Source organism: Microtus ochrogaster, chromosome 7 (genome assembly GCF_000317375.1).
Source record: "Microtus ochrogaster isolate Prairie Vole_2 chromosome 7, MicOch1.0, whole genome shotgun sequence".
In the NCBI taxonomy this organism is placed as follows: Eukaryota; Metazoa; Chordata; class Mammalia; order Rodentia; family Cricetidae; genus Microtus; species Microtus ochrogaster.
In genome coordinates, this window is record NC_022014.1 from 83,677,363 (window position 1) to 83,694,042 (window position 16,680).

The 16,680-nt window shown below is 50.3% G+C and overlaps 2 protein-coding genes across 2 annotated transcripts in view; both read right to left on the reverse strand.

Moving 5' to 3' along the window:
• Window positions 1-562: 562 nt before the first annotated feature.
• Window positions 563-1,427, reverse strand: Ppp1r27 (protein phosphatase 1 regulatory subunit 27). The gene is made up of 3 exons (XM_005350872.2): window positions 1,238-1,427; window positions 990-1,140; window positions 563-686 (listed from the first exon to the last, which is right to left on the reverse strand). Exons 1-3 carry the CDS (start codon window positions 1,425-1,427, stop codon window positions 563-565), a joined length of 465 nt encoding a protein of 154 aa, XP_005350929.1.
• Window positions 1,428-8,948: 7,521 nt separating this feature from the next.
• P4hb (prolyl 4-hydroxylase subunit beta) overlaps window positions 8,949-16,680 on the reverse strand; it is a 14,807-nt gene continuing 7,075 nt past the window's right edge. Inside the window, exons 5-11 of the mRNA XM_005350873.3 lie at window positions 12,463-12,567; window positions 12,252-12,377; window positions 11,824-12,024; window positions 11,335-11,455; window positions 10,841-11,022; window positions 10,627-10,713; window positions 8,949-9,890 (exon numbers count right to left, since the gene is read on the reverse strand). Coding sequence (XP_005350930.1) covers window positions 9,813-9,890; window positions 10,627-10,713; window positions 10,841-11,022; window positions 11,335-11,455; window positions 11,824-12,024; window positions 12,252-12,377; window positions 12,463-12,567 — 900 coding nt within the window. The 3' untranslated portion in view covers window positions 8,949-9,812. The remainder of the gene's footprint in view (window positions 9,891-10,626; window positions 10,714-10,840; window positions 11,023-11,334; window positions 11,456-11,823; window positions 12,025-12,251; window positions 12,378-12,462; window positions 12,568-16,680) is intronic.

The window sequence follows — 16,680 nt, forward strand, 5'->3', positions numbered from 1 at the left end:
CGCCGCCGCTGCCAGTGGGCTGGCCGGAAGTGACGCCGCCGCGCAGGCGCGCACGGCGCGGGCCACGTGATCACTGGCGCACGGGGTACGGCGAGGTCGGAGGCGCGCGAGGTCGTCCCGGAAACGCGGGGTTGGGGAGGTTTTTTTCCCCGCGTGTCTGAGAAAGGAGACGGCTGGACCGGGACAGGGGCGGCCCGGGTCCCAGCCGCTCTACCCCGAGGCGTTGCACCGCCACGAAGCCGCATCTCAGCGTGCGTGGCGATGGTTTGGCACTGGACCGCGCTAATTAGTCATCATCACAGCTTGGAAATCACGTTTATTGAAAAAGTAAAAAGTATCATAAAAAAAGGAAAAAACAAACAAACAAAAAAGCAAAACCTGGAAAAAAAGGCAGGCCACAGAAAATGGGTTTGGGGGCAGGGGAAGTCGCACCCCCACGACAAGTCCTAGCATCCTGGCTGCCTCCCTGGCACGCTCAGTGCGCACACCTTGGCCCCTAGGGCAAGGTGCTTGCCTCTCTTCCAGGGAGGCACAAACCCAAGGGCAGGGCTGGCTCAGTCCCTCAATCCATGCTGGTTCCTTTGAAGAGTTCCACCAAGTCCTTGAAGTCTGGGTCAATAAGGTCGGAGGGCAGATCGCCATCATCGTTGGCTGCATCCCTGTCTGCTCCCAAAGAGATGAGATACCTGGGGTGTGAAGGGCTGTTGGTTAAAGCCTACTCAGCCCTCCCAGGAACAGAGGGCTAGAATTTGGGGGTCACCTGTTTGTTTTTGTTTTTTCCAGGCAGAGGAGGGAGAAACCTGACCCCTTGGAAGCTATGGCCAGATTTTCCAGTTTGCTCTAATGTTGCAATCGGATAGAAACTGCCAGGATCCCTCAGAGTTGCTGCTTACACCGTCAGAGCTATCTTTGGGGGTTCACATGCTGGAGACCAATTGAAGCCTGGAGGAAGTGGGATGGAGCCTCTGTGCCCTATTCCATACTCTCACCTGGCTATGTCAGGGTACCCATCGCTGCAAGCGATATGCAGAGGTGTCCAGCCAGTCTCATCTCTCTGGTGAATGTCTGCACCATATTTGACCAGCAACTTTACACAGTCCAGGTTTCCAGAGAGCACAGCTTCATGCAGAGCGGCCAGGCCTGGGCATGGTGGGAAGACAGGGTCAAAGCTGTAACCCTCTGCATAGAATTTCCCCTACCTCTTTATAGACAGACCAGTCCGGCCACTCGTACTCACCTGAGGGGTGGATAGTGTCCAAGGAGACTTTCCGAGCCCGGATAAAACGCCCCACCTGCTCCAGGTCACCTTGACGGATGTGGTCCAAGAAGAGAACATCATTAGGGAAACGCACGCTGCGATCGGCCAACAGCCGCCGCCGCCGCTGTCTGGGGCTGTAGCGAGCATAGCGGGCAGTTCTGCTGGGCATCCCGGGGGTTGGGGTGGACTATCTCTGTGGGGCCCCTACTTCAGTAGGTATGAATGGGAAGTATGCCAGCCAGACCAGATTGGTGTGTAGGCTCTCTGGCTTGACAGAACCTCAATTCCAGCTTATATAGGGCTTGCGGGGCTATATAAAGCTGCTCGGTCATGCTTGCAGGCGCGAGGGGCTGAAACCGAGCTGCTCCCCCCTCCCGGAGCACAGGATCATGTTTAGTGGCTCATCTTTCGGCACACCTGTTGCTATGTCCGGCCAAAGGGGTCAGATCCTTCCTGGCTACTACACCCTGTCCGCAGCTGGACCTAGAAGGTGCCTTGTAGAGGGCTAGGAGAAGGACGAGGAGAGAGCCCACGGGAAAAGCCGTGGAAGTGGGCTCAAGGGCATCAGGAGGAGCCAAGCTTGGAGGATGGCTTACCTGTTTACCTGCTGGAAGCTGAGCCCTATCGCCATCTGAAAAGCATTGATCTATTATCATTTAGGAGGTCTCAGCGCTGTTCATTTCCCAACATGTCGCTCTTAACCTTCCCTTGTATCTTCTAGAGAAGATTCCCAGAACCGCTTCAGGGTGTATCGTACTGACAAGAACTGCTGCTGCCTTGGCTAGGATCTCAGTCCTGCAGGCCAACACTACCAGTCCTGAGCACCCGCCTTGCATGTGTGTGCATGCACGTGCGCGCGCACACACACACACACACACATGCACGCACACGCTGCTTTGGGGTCTGGACAGTCTCCTAGAGACTATGTTGAAGGTGTCATCCAGTCCATTCCTAAGAGATCAGGTGGTGCCCATTACAGGTAAGGAAAGAGAAGGACCCCACACGTTAGTTTCCTGCAGACTCTGTCTTGCTTTTTTTTTTTCTTCGAGACAGGGTTTTTCTGTAGCTTTGGAGCCTGTCCTGGAACTCCCTTGGTAGACCAGGCTGGCCTCGAACTCACAGAGATCCGCCTGTCTCTGCCTCCCGAGTGCTGGGAAACAGGTGTGCGCCACCACCGCCCGGCTTCTGTCTTGCTTTTGCAACAGCTTCAGCCAAGGTCTCAGGTGGTGCTTGGCTTGGGAGCATGAGACTACCTGGTAGATGGAATGCAGGAATACAGCTGGGCCAGAGGAGCCCCGAAACTTGGTTATGGAGCTGTGGATAATCCTACTCTACAGGTTCCCCTGACTTCCTGAAAGCTAATGGCTGGCTGGGGTTGCTGTGACCAAGTCACACAGACCCGGGTCTCAACTCTCAAAGAAGGGTTTGCTCTCACCGGACGGTGGTAGTGCACCCCTTTTAATCCCAGCACTGGGAAAGCAGAGGCAGGCGGATCTCTGTGAGTTCGAGGCCAGCCTGGTTTACAGAGCTAGTTTTAGGACAGGTTTCAAAGATGCAAAGAAACCCTGTCTCGAAAAATAAACCCCCCAAAAAAAACAAAACAGAAAAACAAGCGTTCGCTCTCATGGTTCCTGAGCCCGGCAGCCTGAGACCGGGGAGGACTCCAGAGGTTCTGAGGGAGCCTCTGCTCCAGGCTTCCCAGCCTCCAGAAGTCAGTCCAGTCCATGGTGTTCTTTGGCTTCTAAAAATATTTGCCCATTCATCTCTAACGGCTTCTTTCTATTCCTGTGTCCACGTCCTAACTAACCCCACCTTGTTTGTTTGTTTTCCAGACAGAGGCACTGGCTGGGAACTCCCTTTTGAACTGGGACTCAGGCAAACTCCTGAGCACCCCAGCCGTCAGTTCCCAACTGCCGGGATTACAGATGTGCACCACCACACTGAACGACCCCATTCAAATTTATTTTCCTTTAGTAAAGGTGGTTGTTTTCCAGGTTGGCCAGCCTTGAACTCGTAATTCTCCTCTCTGAGCCTCCTCAAAAAAAAAAAAAAGTGCTGGAATTATAGGCATGTGCCATCATATCTGGTGCGGATTTCTTCTTATAAAGACGCCGTCCATAGACATTCTTACAAAGACTTAGGGTACACCCTACTCCAGTGTGACCTCACCCTATCCATTTTTACTGACAATGACCCTATTTCTAAGAAACTCACCCTCAAAAGTGCTGGGAGCTAGGGCATGAAGCAGGGAAACCCAACCTACTAGGTGGTCACGGGAGGCCCGAAACTGGGTAGCTCCTTGGCAGACTGGGAGCTGGGAAGGCAATGTAGTCAGCTGACCTTACATCACCTGGCCCCTCTTCAGCCAGCACCAAGCCAACATGTTACACACCCTTTAGGTGTAAAGCCGAGGACACACTGAATGAGAGCTCCCTGCCTGGCAGGGGTGTTTCCACCATCCCTCAGTGCTTAGAGGCTACTCCCTGAGTTTGTGTACCCCAGTCCTGAGAGAATCTGTTACGGATGGTTCTGTGGCTCTGCATCTCCAGGGCTTACAAAGAGTCAGGTCCCATGTCTTCTAACTTGCTTCCCTAAAGCAGGGAAATTAAACATTCTTTGCTGTAGCTGGGTGATAGACACCCCACCTCACCCCACCGCTTGTACGTGAAGATTATCTCTTCGTGTGTTGCGGAAAAGTTTCGTCTGCACTCCCAGCTCAGAGGATCGCAAGCAAGCGTGTGAGTGAAGGTGCCACCCACAGAGCAGCAGGGAGGACCCACAGACCCGCCCGTCCACCCGTCAGTGAACACCTCCAATGAGACAAGGTCCGGGCACTCTTCGCATGTGCAGCCTTGGCCACTTGGAGCACAGAGGTTCTTGAGTTCGGGATTTCTGTTTGAGTCGGAGTTCCCCAAATCTTCCAGACAGTATTCCTGGGAATTGTGTGTTCTGAGCTGAGGCCTTTGCCTGGTATTCCTCAACTTTCAACAGGAGCCACGGTGGGCTGTTCAAGTCCCTTTGTGGTCGATGTTAGAACAAAGCCTGGAATTACCGACCTCTGTCCCTGATTCTCTCAGATAGTATGGACTTACAAGGTTACTAGTCTGTGATCTTAGAATTTCTACTTTCTGGAGAATGGGCTAAAGCATTTACACAAAGCTGCAGTGGTGGCAATTTCTGTCCTTCCTGCATTTGGGAAACAGAATGAGGAAGTTCAAGCTTCAAAAAAAAAAATATTCAAAGGTTTCCCTCCAACATTTTTTCTTTTTCCTTTTTGGTTTTTCAAGATAGGGTTTCTCTTTGTAGCTTTAGAGCCTCTCCTGGAACTTGCTTTGTAGACCAGGCTGGCCCCAAACTTGCAGAGATCCACCTGACTCTGCCTGTGTTGAGATTAAAGGTGTGAGCCACCATCCAGCCCTCCAGCATTTTGTAGCCCTCAAACTTTCAATCTTTTTGCCAGCAGGGCAGTGATGGCATACACCTTTAGTGGTCCCAACACACTAGAGGCAGAGTTCAAGGCCAGCTTGGTTTACAGAGCAAGTTCCAGGACAGTTAGAACTACACAGAGAAACACCATCTCAAAACAAAAACAAAAACAAAAAAAACTCCTCTTGCCTGAGCTCCTAAGCATTGGGATTTCAGGCTTGTATTACCATACCCAATTCCAATTTATCAAAGTCCAGAGCTGGGAACATAGTTCTGGGGTAAAGTATTACCTAGCGAGACAGCCAGACACTGTCTCAACAACAGCAACAATGAAGAGTTCAACACAAATTTGCCATAGTAACACAACCTCTGGGGGCTAAGGCAGATTGTTTGCCTTGAGTCCAAAGCCAGTCTGAGCTACATAGTGTATTCAAGGCCAGAAGGGGTGGCACAAGTCTAAACTGAACCAAACCAGAAAAAGAAAAAGAAGTCTGGTAATGTCACCAGCAGTGACATGTACTCAGGGGCTGTGAGGTGCTAGGTAATCCAGCATAGGCTGCGGAATTGGTCAGTCAAAAATTCAACTTCAGAGTCTGAAGCCCCTTAGGGAAGTGCTTTTGGTTTTGTTGTTGTTGTTGTTAAATTCCAGGCGGTTGGCTTCTGGGTACCTGGGGGAACTGGGCAATCCAGTCTGCTAAACCTTCATTACTTCCCCTAAGAGCCTCCAGTTGTTTGACTAATCCACCAATCCCAGCCACAGAGGTTTTAGACACCACCCTGTAGCTGCCCTGCACAGTCTGGCTCTGGAATGCTCCATCAGCTGCCTCTGCAAAAAGGGGAAAGGTATCTGTGAGTCACACTCCTCTCAGGAGCGCGTGACATTGGCTGCCCAATTTGAGCCTTCTTATCCAGAGACCAAGTCCCTGCACAGCTGGGCAGGGGTGCGCTGGCTGTCTGAGGGAGGGGTGTACAGCATACCTTTATAGTTAGGACTGGTAACAGTCTGCTCACAGCCCTGCTGGTTTTCTTCCCTGGAAGTCCTGTGTCTTTTTTTTTTTTTTTTTAAATTGGCATGTTTGCCTGAATGCATGTCTGTGTGAGGATGTCAGAAACCCTGGAACCGGAGTTCCAGACAGGTGTGAGCTGCCATATGGATGCTGGGAATTGAACCCGGGTCCTCTGGAAGAGCAGACAGTGCTCTTAACCGCTGACCCGTCTCTCCAGCCCATCCCATGGATTCCCTTAATGACAGCCTTGACTCACATTCTGGGGACAAAATTTATACCTTCCCCTGTCAAACTCCACAATGACAGTACCCACTTTAAGGTGACCACGGTTCATTGTGCCAGCAGGCCTTGCTGAAACTTCTGGAGTGGAAGCAGCTGGAAACCAGCCCTATAATGAGTCACCAAGAGCCAGTGAAGGCAGCGTAAGCGGACAACTGCCCTAACTGCTGAGTCAGAATGAAGACTATAGAGTGACAGATACAGATACCTGGGAAATTGGCCCTGTTTGAGGAGGTGACAGAGTCCTCTTCCCCTGCTTGTGTGCCGAACCAACGAGGATCATCCCTGGGTTTGTACGAGGGATAAGGCAGCCATGGAGGAAATGACCACAACCCACTCCCCTAGACCTGGGAGAAAATCATACAGGAAGCCTTTCAGTGCACCGCAAGAGTTGGGTCTGGCACAATGGCTATCAGCAGGGGGATATCTAGCCTTGGTGCTGAGACAATGTCTTGGTCTGGATATCTTCAGAACCAATTCTTCAAGTTAAACTTATTTTTTTAAAAAGATTTATTTATTTATTATGTATACAGCATTGTGCATGTGTAGTAAGAATACAGGTGCCGGGCTGTGGTGGCGCATGCCTTTAATCCCAGCACTCGGGAGGCAGAGGCAGGCGGATCTCTGTGAGTTCAAGACCAGCCTGGTCTACAAGACCTAGTTCCAGGACAGGCTCCAAAACCACAGAGAAACCCTGTCTCAAAAAACAAAAAACAAAAACAAAAAAAAAAAACAGGTGAGGCTGTCTGTCTGTCTGACCTCAGGCAGCTTGCAGCATTACCTCAGGGCCCCTGTGACCACCCTGAGTCCTGTGACCCTTTGGCCCTGTGTGCCTCTACTCCAGTCCTGAGACTCTTGGGCACCATGGTGCTCCCAAAGGTGTCCATGTCAGAAGGGAAGTTTGGGAAAGTCAACCTCAGGAGTATCACGATCCCCATTGCATGTGAGATCCACCTGCCTCTGCCTTCTGAGTGCTGGGATTACAGGGGTATGCCACCACCACCCAGTTTAAATTTATTTTGTGTTCACTGGTGTTTTGTCTGCATGTATGTCTATGTGCAGATGTCAGAAGCTCTCTTAACTGCTAAGCCATCTCTCCAGCCCTAAGTGTGCGTATTTATTTTTATTTTTCTGGCCCTTAGCCATTGAACCCCAGACTGTTGAACCAAGTCTTCAAGTTAAACTTATTTTTTTTAAATATTTATTTATTTATTATGTATACAATATTCTGTCTGTGTGTATGCCTGCACACCAGAAGAGGGCACCAGATCTCATTACAGATGGTTGTGAGCCACCATGTGGTTGCTGGGAATTGAACTCAGGACCTCTGGAAGAGCAGCCAGTGCTCTTAACCTCTCCAGCCCAAACTTATTTTTTTTTTTTTATAATCTCGTGTAGCTCAGGCTGTCTCTGGACTCCTTGTGTAGCTGAAGATGGTCTTTTTACTTTCTCAAGTGCTAGGATTACAGGTATGCAGCACCATGCCTTGCCTCCCCCACCCCTTCTTTCTTTTGAGACAGTCTTACAATGCCTAGAACCCACTATGTAAGCCACACTGGCCTCAAAGTCACAGATCCACCTGCTTTTGCCTAGGTGCTGGGATTAAAGATGTGCACCACCATCCCCAGGTTGTTTTGTTAAGGCCTCCGACCCCCAGTTCTCCTGCTTCTGCCTTACCAGCGCTGGTACTCAAAGTGCATCAAAAGCTGGAGAGAACTCAACAGTTAGGAGCACTGCTGCTGCTGCAGAGAACCTGAAGGTGTTTCCCTGTTACCCATGTGATTGTGAGCACACACACACACACACACACACACAACCATGTCCAGCAGAAATGTCTTGAGATAGGCTTGGAGGTAGGTAACTTTACTAGCTCTTGCTTTTACTTTTGAAACATTTTAATTTATGTGGGGAGGGTACCCTGAGAGGCCAGAAGAGAGCATCAAGTATCATAATCTGTGAATTTATACAGACAAGGATGACCTGGAATTCCTGTTTTTCCTGCCTACACTTCCTAAGCACTAAGATTACAAACATGCTCCACCATCCTGGTAAAACATAGGCTTTCATGTAGGTCAAGGGTCCCCAACACTTCAGGATATAGACGAAAATGACCTTGAACTTCTGGTCTTACTGCCCCCACATCGCAAGCCAGGACAGCGGACACGCTGTGGATCAAACCTCAAACCTAAAGCCTGATGCATGTTAGGCAAGAACCCTACCAACTGAGCTGCATCCAGTCCCAGAAATGTCTGGTTTTTTTTTTGTTTTGTTTTTTTGTTTTTTTTTTTTTTGAGACAGAATTTCTCTGTGTAGACGTTTCTGCCAACTCACTCTGTAGACCAGGCTGGCCTCAAACTCAAGAGATCTGCCCGCCTCTGCCTTCCGAGCACAAGGATAGAAGGTGCCACTTCCACCCAGATTACCAGACTTTTCTTTACTTGGAGAGCTGCATGCCCAGTCTCTGCACACCTGCTTCAATCCGGAGTTTAAAGTTATTGTGGCTGGGCGGTGGTGGCGCACGCCTTTAATCCCAGCATTCCCCAGCACTCGGGAGGCAGAAGCAGGCGGATCTCTGTGAATCTGAGGCCAGCCTGGTCTACAAAGCGAGTTTCAAGACTGCCAGTGCTACACACAGAGGGGTTAAGTGTGTATGACGTATGTGCACGCAGACATGCATGATGCACGGCAGAGGAGAACTTGAGGGAATAGGTCCTACGGTGACCCAGCACCCATCAATAGCATCACCTGTCCATCATGCCTACATCCAGGGTTGTGATGGGGCCACTGTACTGATCTTAGACAAAGGGGGGAAGCACTCGAGTCAAATAGCCTGTGTGGTGAGCAGTTATCCATCGTTTCTGCCTTTCAGTGGGGGTAGTGGTGTCCTCTTGACCAAGGGACCCCAACAAGCTCACTATCCCTCCTGGGAGAATTTCAGCTCAGTTCCCTTGGCTCGGAGACAGAAAGCAGAGGTGACAATGGGTAGTAAAATTTCAACTTTATTTAGCCAATGTGTTCAATTCCAATATTATGGTAGAAATGCCTCAAGAATGGGCGTTTGATTCAGTCCCAGAGTCCTTGGCTGACTCCCAGTCTGGGAATCAAGGGTCCCAGTTCTGCCTCACACAGGCCACAGCCGTGCTGGAAGCAAATCCAGCAGCTAGAGTGGTGTGCCCACAGCCGGCTGGTTGGTAGTCCTGACTTGAAGAGTGACAGCCGTCCAGGCCTGGCATGGGCCCAGCAGCCAGCCACACCGTCTCTTCCACACGTGAGGGACCCACCCTCTGACAGGACGCGTAAGTCCCATGGTTAACTGAAATCTACAAAAGCCATGCTGCCACGGCAACACTAGTGCAAGGTAGGCAGAGAGTGACTGTGTCCACACAGGTCCATCGCTCCCACAGAGGGCAGGAGTCTCAGGGAGGCCTTCCACGGTGGAACAGGTGAAAGATGACATTTGAAGCGGCAGCATAAACCTCTCTAACAGGAAGGATATTACCAGTGTGAGATCCCCAAATATTTTAGTGAGCACTTGGGACAAAAATCCACATATAAAAAAAAAAATACATCACAATTTAAAAAAAAATCAAAACAAACAAAGAAACAAAAACACACCAAAAGATAGCTCTTTAAGATGGGCTGGCCTGGAGAGAGATCCCTTTCAAAATTTAAAAGCAAAAGAGACAGGTTTAGGTGCACGTGTGTTGGATGGGTGTGGCTTCAGAAAGACTCCCTGGGTTCTGATGGCACTCCCTCCTTAGGTGAGGCTCAGGCTCCGGAGATGTGGGCTGCGGGGAGCATGGCCCCCGAGGTCTGGGCTCAGGCATCCGTCTGCTCCACCACTACAGCTCGTCCTTCACGGCTTTCTGATCGTCGTCCTCCTCCATGTCGGGCTCCAAAGCCTCTTCTAGGTCCACGTCCTGGATGGAGGAAGAAATCCCAGTTAGAGCACCAACGCTGCAGTGGACGGCCCAGTCTCCAGTAGTGGCCCTGGGTGAGGGGCTGAGTATGGTGATGCTAAGTCAAGACACAGCACGGCTTCCAAAGCCAGGAAGCCCAGCTAAGCTGCCATAACCTCCAGCTGGGCATGGCTCTAGGAACCTGCAAAGTCGCACACCTGCGGGACAACAGCTCCAGCACAAGGCCAAGCACTGCCTGCTGGCCACTTCCCCAGGCTCTGCGTTGTCTTCTCCTCTACAGCTCCTTTGTACACGCTTCCTGCTGCACCAGCCTCCTCCAGTTCCACCCTACCGAATCCTGACCTGCCCTCTGCTTCCCCCAAATTAGCAACATCAAGGCTGCTGGCCACAAACCCCTCTGGAAAGTATAGAGCTCCTATGAAGCAGCCCACGTCCAGTCTCCAGCCTAGGGCCAGAGAATCCCCACAGGAACTAACAAACACAAACCTAGCCAGTTCAAGTCCACGGAAGTGGGACTGAGAACCCTGTGGGACCGCCGTTTTGAAAGGTACCTTTAAACGTTTTAAATGCTATCTAAGTGGTGCAAATGGAGCATTTCCTTTACACCAAAGACAAAGTCTAAGTCCCTGGACCCAGGATACACACAGCTGTGCCAGGCACGTGACCACCGAAGAAGCCTCCAAGGCAAAGCCTGAGCTGGCACCTCCCACAAGGACCCAGAGCTGACCACACTCACATCGTCGTCTCCTGCACCGTCCTGGCCACCACTCTCCAGGAATTTCTTGAAACCATCTAGTGTCCGCTCACCGTTATAATCAATAACCTGTAGGAAATGAGAAGAGGGTAGAACTGGGCCTACCCGACAGCAGCTTCCCCTCCATGCACAACGGCAGAAGCTTCTGAGGACCTGCCTGCCCAAGGGCCCAGCTGAGCCCTGGTGGGAAGCGTACCGTTCTGTCTGCACTGGCTGGGAAGAACTTGAGGGTGGGAAAGCTGTGCACTTTGACGGCTTCCACCTCATTGGCTGTTGAGTCCATCTTGGCAATGACGATATTCTCATGGTCCTTGTAGGTCTCTCCCAGTTTATCCCAAATGGGGGCTAGCTGCTTGCAGTGACCACACCAAGGAGCATCTGAAAGAGAGCAGTGCTGAGGAGGCTGGAGAGATGGCTCAAAGCTTAAGAGCAGTGCCTGCTCTTCCAAAGGTCCTGAGTTCAATTCCCAGCAACCACATGGTGGCTCACAACCATCTGTAATGGGGTCTGGTGCCCTCTTCTGGCCAGCAGGCATACACACAGACAGAATATTGTATACATAATAAATAAATAAATATTTTTTTAAAAAAAAAAGAGAGAGCAGTGCTGAAGGGCCATGGTGGACAGAGCCACCCACCAGTGTTCACAGTGTGTTCTCTAATCTGTAAGCCCCCCAGAGCCCTCACTTACAGAATTCGACAAAGACATTCTTCTTCTCATCAAAAGCAACTTCTTCAAAGTTCTTCCCAACAAGCACTTTGACTGGCTGTTTGTCCCAGTCTTCAGGCAGTTCCTGGCTCATCAGGTGAGGCTAGGGGAGAGAGAGTACAGTCAGGCACAGCTCTGCCCCAGTCTCCAGCCCTGGAGAGATGAGACCCATGCTGTCCCCCAGAAACCATCAGCGCCAATGCTGCCAGCAATCTGGTGAGAAAAGGCTGAGTCTCCAGGTAGATCAACTGAAATAAAGATGTGTCCTGGTGCTTGAAGCTCACGTGGCTAGGCTAGCACACGAGGAGGGATTTATCCTAGGGCACATGACCATCACAGGCTCTAGGAATGGACGCTAATGTCTTCAGACTTTGAAGGCAGTACTGCAGGAAGCACAAGACACTAGATCCCAGGGGCAGAGGCTATCCTGCAAGGTCAGCGTGTCACCACAGCCCAGGCTCAACTCCACACCTTGATCTTGCCCTCCAGGAAGCGGTGGCAAAATTCTGTGATCTTCTCAGCTGTCAGCTCATCCGACTCTGGTTTGTACTTGGTCATCTCTTCCTCCAGGGTAATAAGCCGCACAGCGGGACACTCCTCCTTCTTTAGGCCAAAGAACTCAAGGATGCGCTGGTTGTCAGTGTGGTCACTGTCGATGAAGATAAACAGGATCTTGGGGGAGAAAAGGCATATTCAGACGGAACCTGGACACATGCTCACACCTCTGAACTGGCTTTGTACACCGTAAGTCTGGGGCTGCCTCACCAGGGTAACAGGGTTAGGCCAGTGGACCCCCATGGTGCAGACCCTAATGGGCAAATGGGTAGTACTGCAGGAGACTAGGCAGGCCTCTCAGCATCTGGAAAAGCAGCTCACGCCCACGCCCTGAGGTGGCTCACCTTGCCCTTGAAGCCCTCAGCTGCCTTCTTGAAGTTGCCCAGCTTGCCGTCATAGTCAGACACACTCTTGGGCAGGAACAGCAGAATGTGGGTCTTGATTTCACCTCCAAAAATCTTTGGGGCTGTCTGTGGGACAAGCAACAATTACTAGGTTTGAGCCATGAGCTGTTCTCAGACCATTTTCCCAGGGGTTCCTCCAGAGAGGCCTCACCTGTTCAGTGAACTCGATGACCAAAGGCAGCTGATTGTGCTTGATGAAGTCTAGCAGCTTCTCCTTGGTGATCTCACCCTCAAAGTTGTTGCGGCCTTCATCAAACTACGGACAGAAATGGGGCTGTGAGCTTTGCTGTGGTCAGCCAGCCTCAAAGGACAGACAATAACTGTACCCGACGGCCTAAACTGGACACAGTCACCACCGGAACCAGTGACAAGCCCACAAATGGCCGTCATGTTCACACCTCATGGTCCTTCCGCTGCTTTGACTGATCGGCACAGGCATGAGTTAATGCCGCCTCTGCAGGCAAGGGCAGCAGGCATCACTACAGAGACAGCATCTCCACAGAACACAGAGCTGAGAAAACACCCACTTCTGCTTTAGAAACAGTGGCTCACAAAACAAGACCCTCCTAGGGATGAGTGGGAGTGGGGACCACACTGGTGACAGAGGAAACCAGACCTTCTAGGACATCTACTAGATAAAGCTACTTTGCAGAAAAACAAATGCTGGCTGGAGAGAGGACTCCATGGATAAAAGCACTGGCTGTTGTTCCAGAGGAGCCGAGTTCAGTTCCTAGAATTGCCATGGCAGCTCACAACTGACTCTAACTCCAGTTCCAGGGATCACTGCTCTCTTCTGGCCTCCAAAGCACCAGGCACATACATGGTGACGGATAAACATATATGTAAGCAAATAATCCATACATGTTAAATGAGTAAATCTAAAAAAAAAAAAAAAAATTAATGCATTTTTTGAGGGGTGGTGCATACACACAAGTTGAAAGTCAGAGGGCGGCTGGCGGTGTCAGTCTGTCCGTCCACCATGTAGGCAGGTACTGGGGATCAGACCTGGGTCATCAAGCTTTGGAGGAAACATCTGTGTGCTGAGCCATCTCTGCGCCCACAGTGACTCACAGCTGCTCTCGAGAGGCTCTGCAGCCCAAGCTCCCAATCCTCCCACCTCAGCCTCACTTACTGGTGCCCATCTTCCATGGTGTCCCTAGTCTGCAGCAAAGGGTGAGGGGCTTGGAGGAACAGAACAGACTGGGGGAACAGAAAGAACTCAGCTACCTCTCAATACAGGATATACACACCAGATATGGGAAGAGCTGGTGAACACAATCACTTAGTCTCTGAACTGACCCGACATGGAAATTAAAGTTTCGCATGAATGCTATACCTGATAACACAATGAACTTATCGATAGCCTATTGTGATTGACGTGAGACAGGTGTCTCCCTGTGCTGCCCAGTCCTCTAAAGCTTCAGTCAGATGATTTCCCAGCCCAGCCTCTGCAGTAGATAGACAGCCACACATCACAAGCTCTACTGTAAAAAGAAAAACCCACTCCACGCCTTCATTCCCAGTAACACCTTAGGTCGACCTATCTCTTGTTTGGAGACAGTCTCTTCACATAGCACCAGCTGGCCTAGCACCCTCACCAATTCTCACGCCTTAGCCTCCAGAGTGCTGGACTACAAGTGTGGGACACCTTGCTCTAACACAACACAAACGACAAATGGGATCCGCACGTACAAGCTCTTGAGATCCTTAACCATCAGCACCACCAGATTAAGGCATTCTGAGGTCACAAAGCAGAGACAGCGATCCATCTCCACAGCTTCGGGACGGGACAGCTTAGACCATCCAAGCCACGGCTTCATATACGGAGTGGACAACAAACAAGTTCCGTGGAGAAAACGCTTTCTTAAAACTTTTCAAGTGAAAATCCCACGAGTCCATCACTGCTCTGAGACAAGTCACACCCACTTAGTATCTGTGTAGGCACACAGTGTTCCTCAACTCCTCCCATCCAAAATCCACATGCTAAGTCCCTTATGGAAAAGATCACAGCACCTGTGATCTGTCTACATCCTCTCTAGATGACTTTTGGTTTGTCTGAGACAGTGTTTTGGACAGCCTGGCTGTTCTAGAATTTAAATTTACTATGATCACCAGGCTTGCCTCAAGCTCAGAGATCCAGCTGCCTCTGCCTCTGGAGTACTAGGACTAAAGCCTGGCAGATGACACATCTTTTTTTTTTTTTTTTTTTTAAAGGCAGGGTTTCTTTGTGTAAACCAGAGTGGCCACAAACTCAAGAGATCAGAGATTCACCTACCTCTGCCTCCTAAAAGTTGGGATTAACTGCTGGTGCCACCATTGCCTGACTGATGATGTAATTCTTAACAATGTAAATACTCTATGGTTTGTTGTTACACTGTATTGTTTAGGCAATGACAAAGGGGGAAAAAAGGCCTATTCATGTTAGATACAGTTATAATTCTTTGTAAGAGGTTCCAGGTCAGCCAAGGCTACAAATTATACAAAGACTAGGCTGGTCTCAACTCCAGTGGTGGGATTAAAGTCCTACAGATGGTTGTGGTGGCATAGGCCTTTAATCCCAGCACTAGGTTAGCAGAGGCAGGCGGATCTCTGTGAGTTCGAGGCCAGCCTGGTCTACAGAGTAAGTTCCAGGACAGCCAGTGCTACACAGAGAAAACCTGTCTCAAAAAAAATAACAAAAATAAACAACAACAAAAACCCTACCAGTGGGGAGGGGGAGGGATATAGGAGGCGGTGGAGGGGAGGAGGCAGAAATCTTTAATAAAAAATAAAAAAATAAAAAAACCCTACCAGTTTTTTTGGATTTGTTTTTTTGTTTGTTTCTTGAGACAGGGTTTATCCTGTGCTCCAGGGTGACCTCAAACTTGTGATCCTCCTGCCCCAGCATGCTGAGTGCTAGGATTACAGACTGTGCCACCATGTCCAGCTTATTCCCAACACTCTGAACCAAGACAGTTGGATCCAAGGATGTGGTGGGCTGACTACCCATCTTTTCTTGTTTTTTTTTTTTTTTTTTTTTTTTTTTTGCTTTTTCGAGACAGGGTTTCTCTGTGGCTTTGGAGCCTGTCCTGGAACTAGCTCTGTACACCAGGCTGGTCTCGAACTCACAGAGATCCACCTGCCTCTGCCTCCCAAGTGCTGGGATTAAAGGCATGCGCCACCATCGCCCGGCTACCCATCTTTTCTTACTGGCCACCTTCTACTCTACGTCCTCAAAGTAACTTCAAGAGGAGGTGCAGGCTGGAGAGACGGCTTAGTGGTTATGAGCACACACTACTCTTTCAGGAGCATTACGACACTCCAGGACCCACATCTGTCGGCTCACAGCTGCCTGTAACTCCAGTTCTAAGGGATATAGAGCCCTCTCTTCTGTATTTGTATACACACACCAGTACAGCTGACATGTAAATACCCACATAATGAAAAACCTAAAAATCCAAAAAGATAAAGGAGGAGCAGGTAGTCGGGGCCGGGGAAGGAGCCCAGAAGTGCTCTTTCCACAGGTTATAGGCAGGACTGAGGAAACTAGGTGAGCGTACTAGTCTTTACTCTCCAACGGAGCCCACAGGTACAGGTGTCCATGCTGTCGTCCCCACACCAGCTGCAATGGAGGGGACACTGAGCTGGCTAAGGCTCCAGCAGACTAGACTCTCCAGGTGTGATGCGGAGTCACCATTACCAACAAGGCTCCTCCTGCAGCAGAACCATTCACTCCACCACCTCCCACTGAGGATTGCAAGAAAACTGACTACCTGGGCTGGGCTGCTATCTTCTTGGCAGTGAGGTCACACAATCTCTTCAGTCTACTATGGTAAAACAGCTCCCTTCAATACCACTACAGCGCTGTCTCTGCTGTAAACAGCAACCCCACCAGGTCATGACAGACACTATACCACACCAGTGGCTCTGGCAGCCTTCCCTGGTCCCAGGGCTCTCTTCAGTCTAGGCTGTATGTAGTCTTCAAAGTGAGACAGAAAGTAAGCAGTAGCTGGCCTCATCCAGATGTAGCTGGTTGGCCTAGCCTCACTGGGAACTATCTGCCCCTACTAGTCTGTCTCAGATAGTTCCCTGGGGCAGACAGGAAAATCCAGTAGAACTGTAGGAAGCCAGCCTGGGCAACAGAGTAAGTCTATTAACTCAAAACAAGCAAGCAAACGAAAAAAACCTAAAACAAAACCAAATCACTGAGTGTGTTGGAACACGCTAGAGATCAGGAACCCAAGGGCAACCTCGACTACTGCAGGGAGCCGGACAGGATCGCCATTACAAGATGGCCCGACATCCTGTCTTGTTGGAAATAAACAACTCCAAATTTGGCTAAGCCTTTGGGAGCTGCGTGTCCCCCGCTTCCCGCATGCGCGGTGGTTTA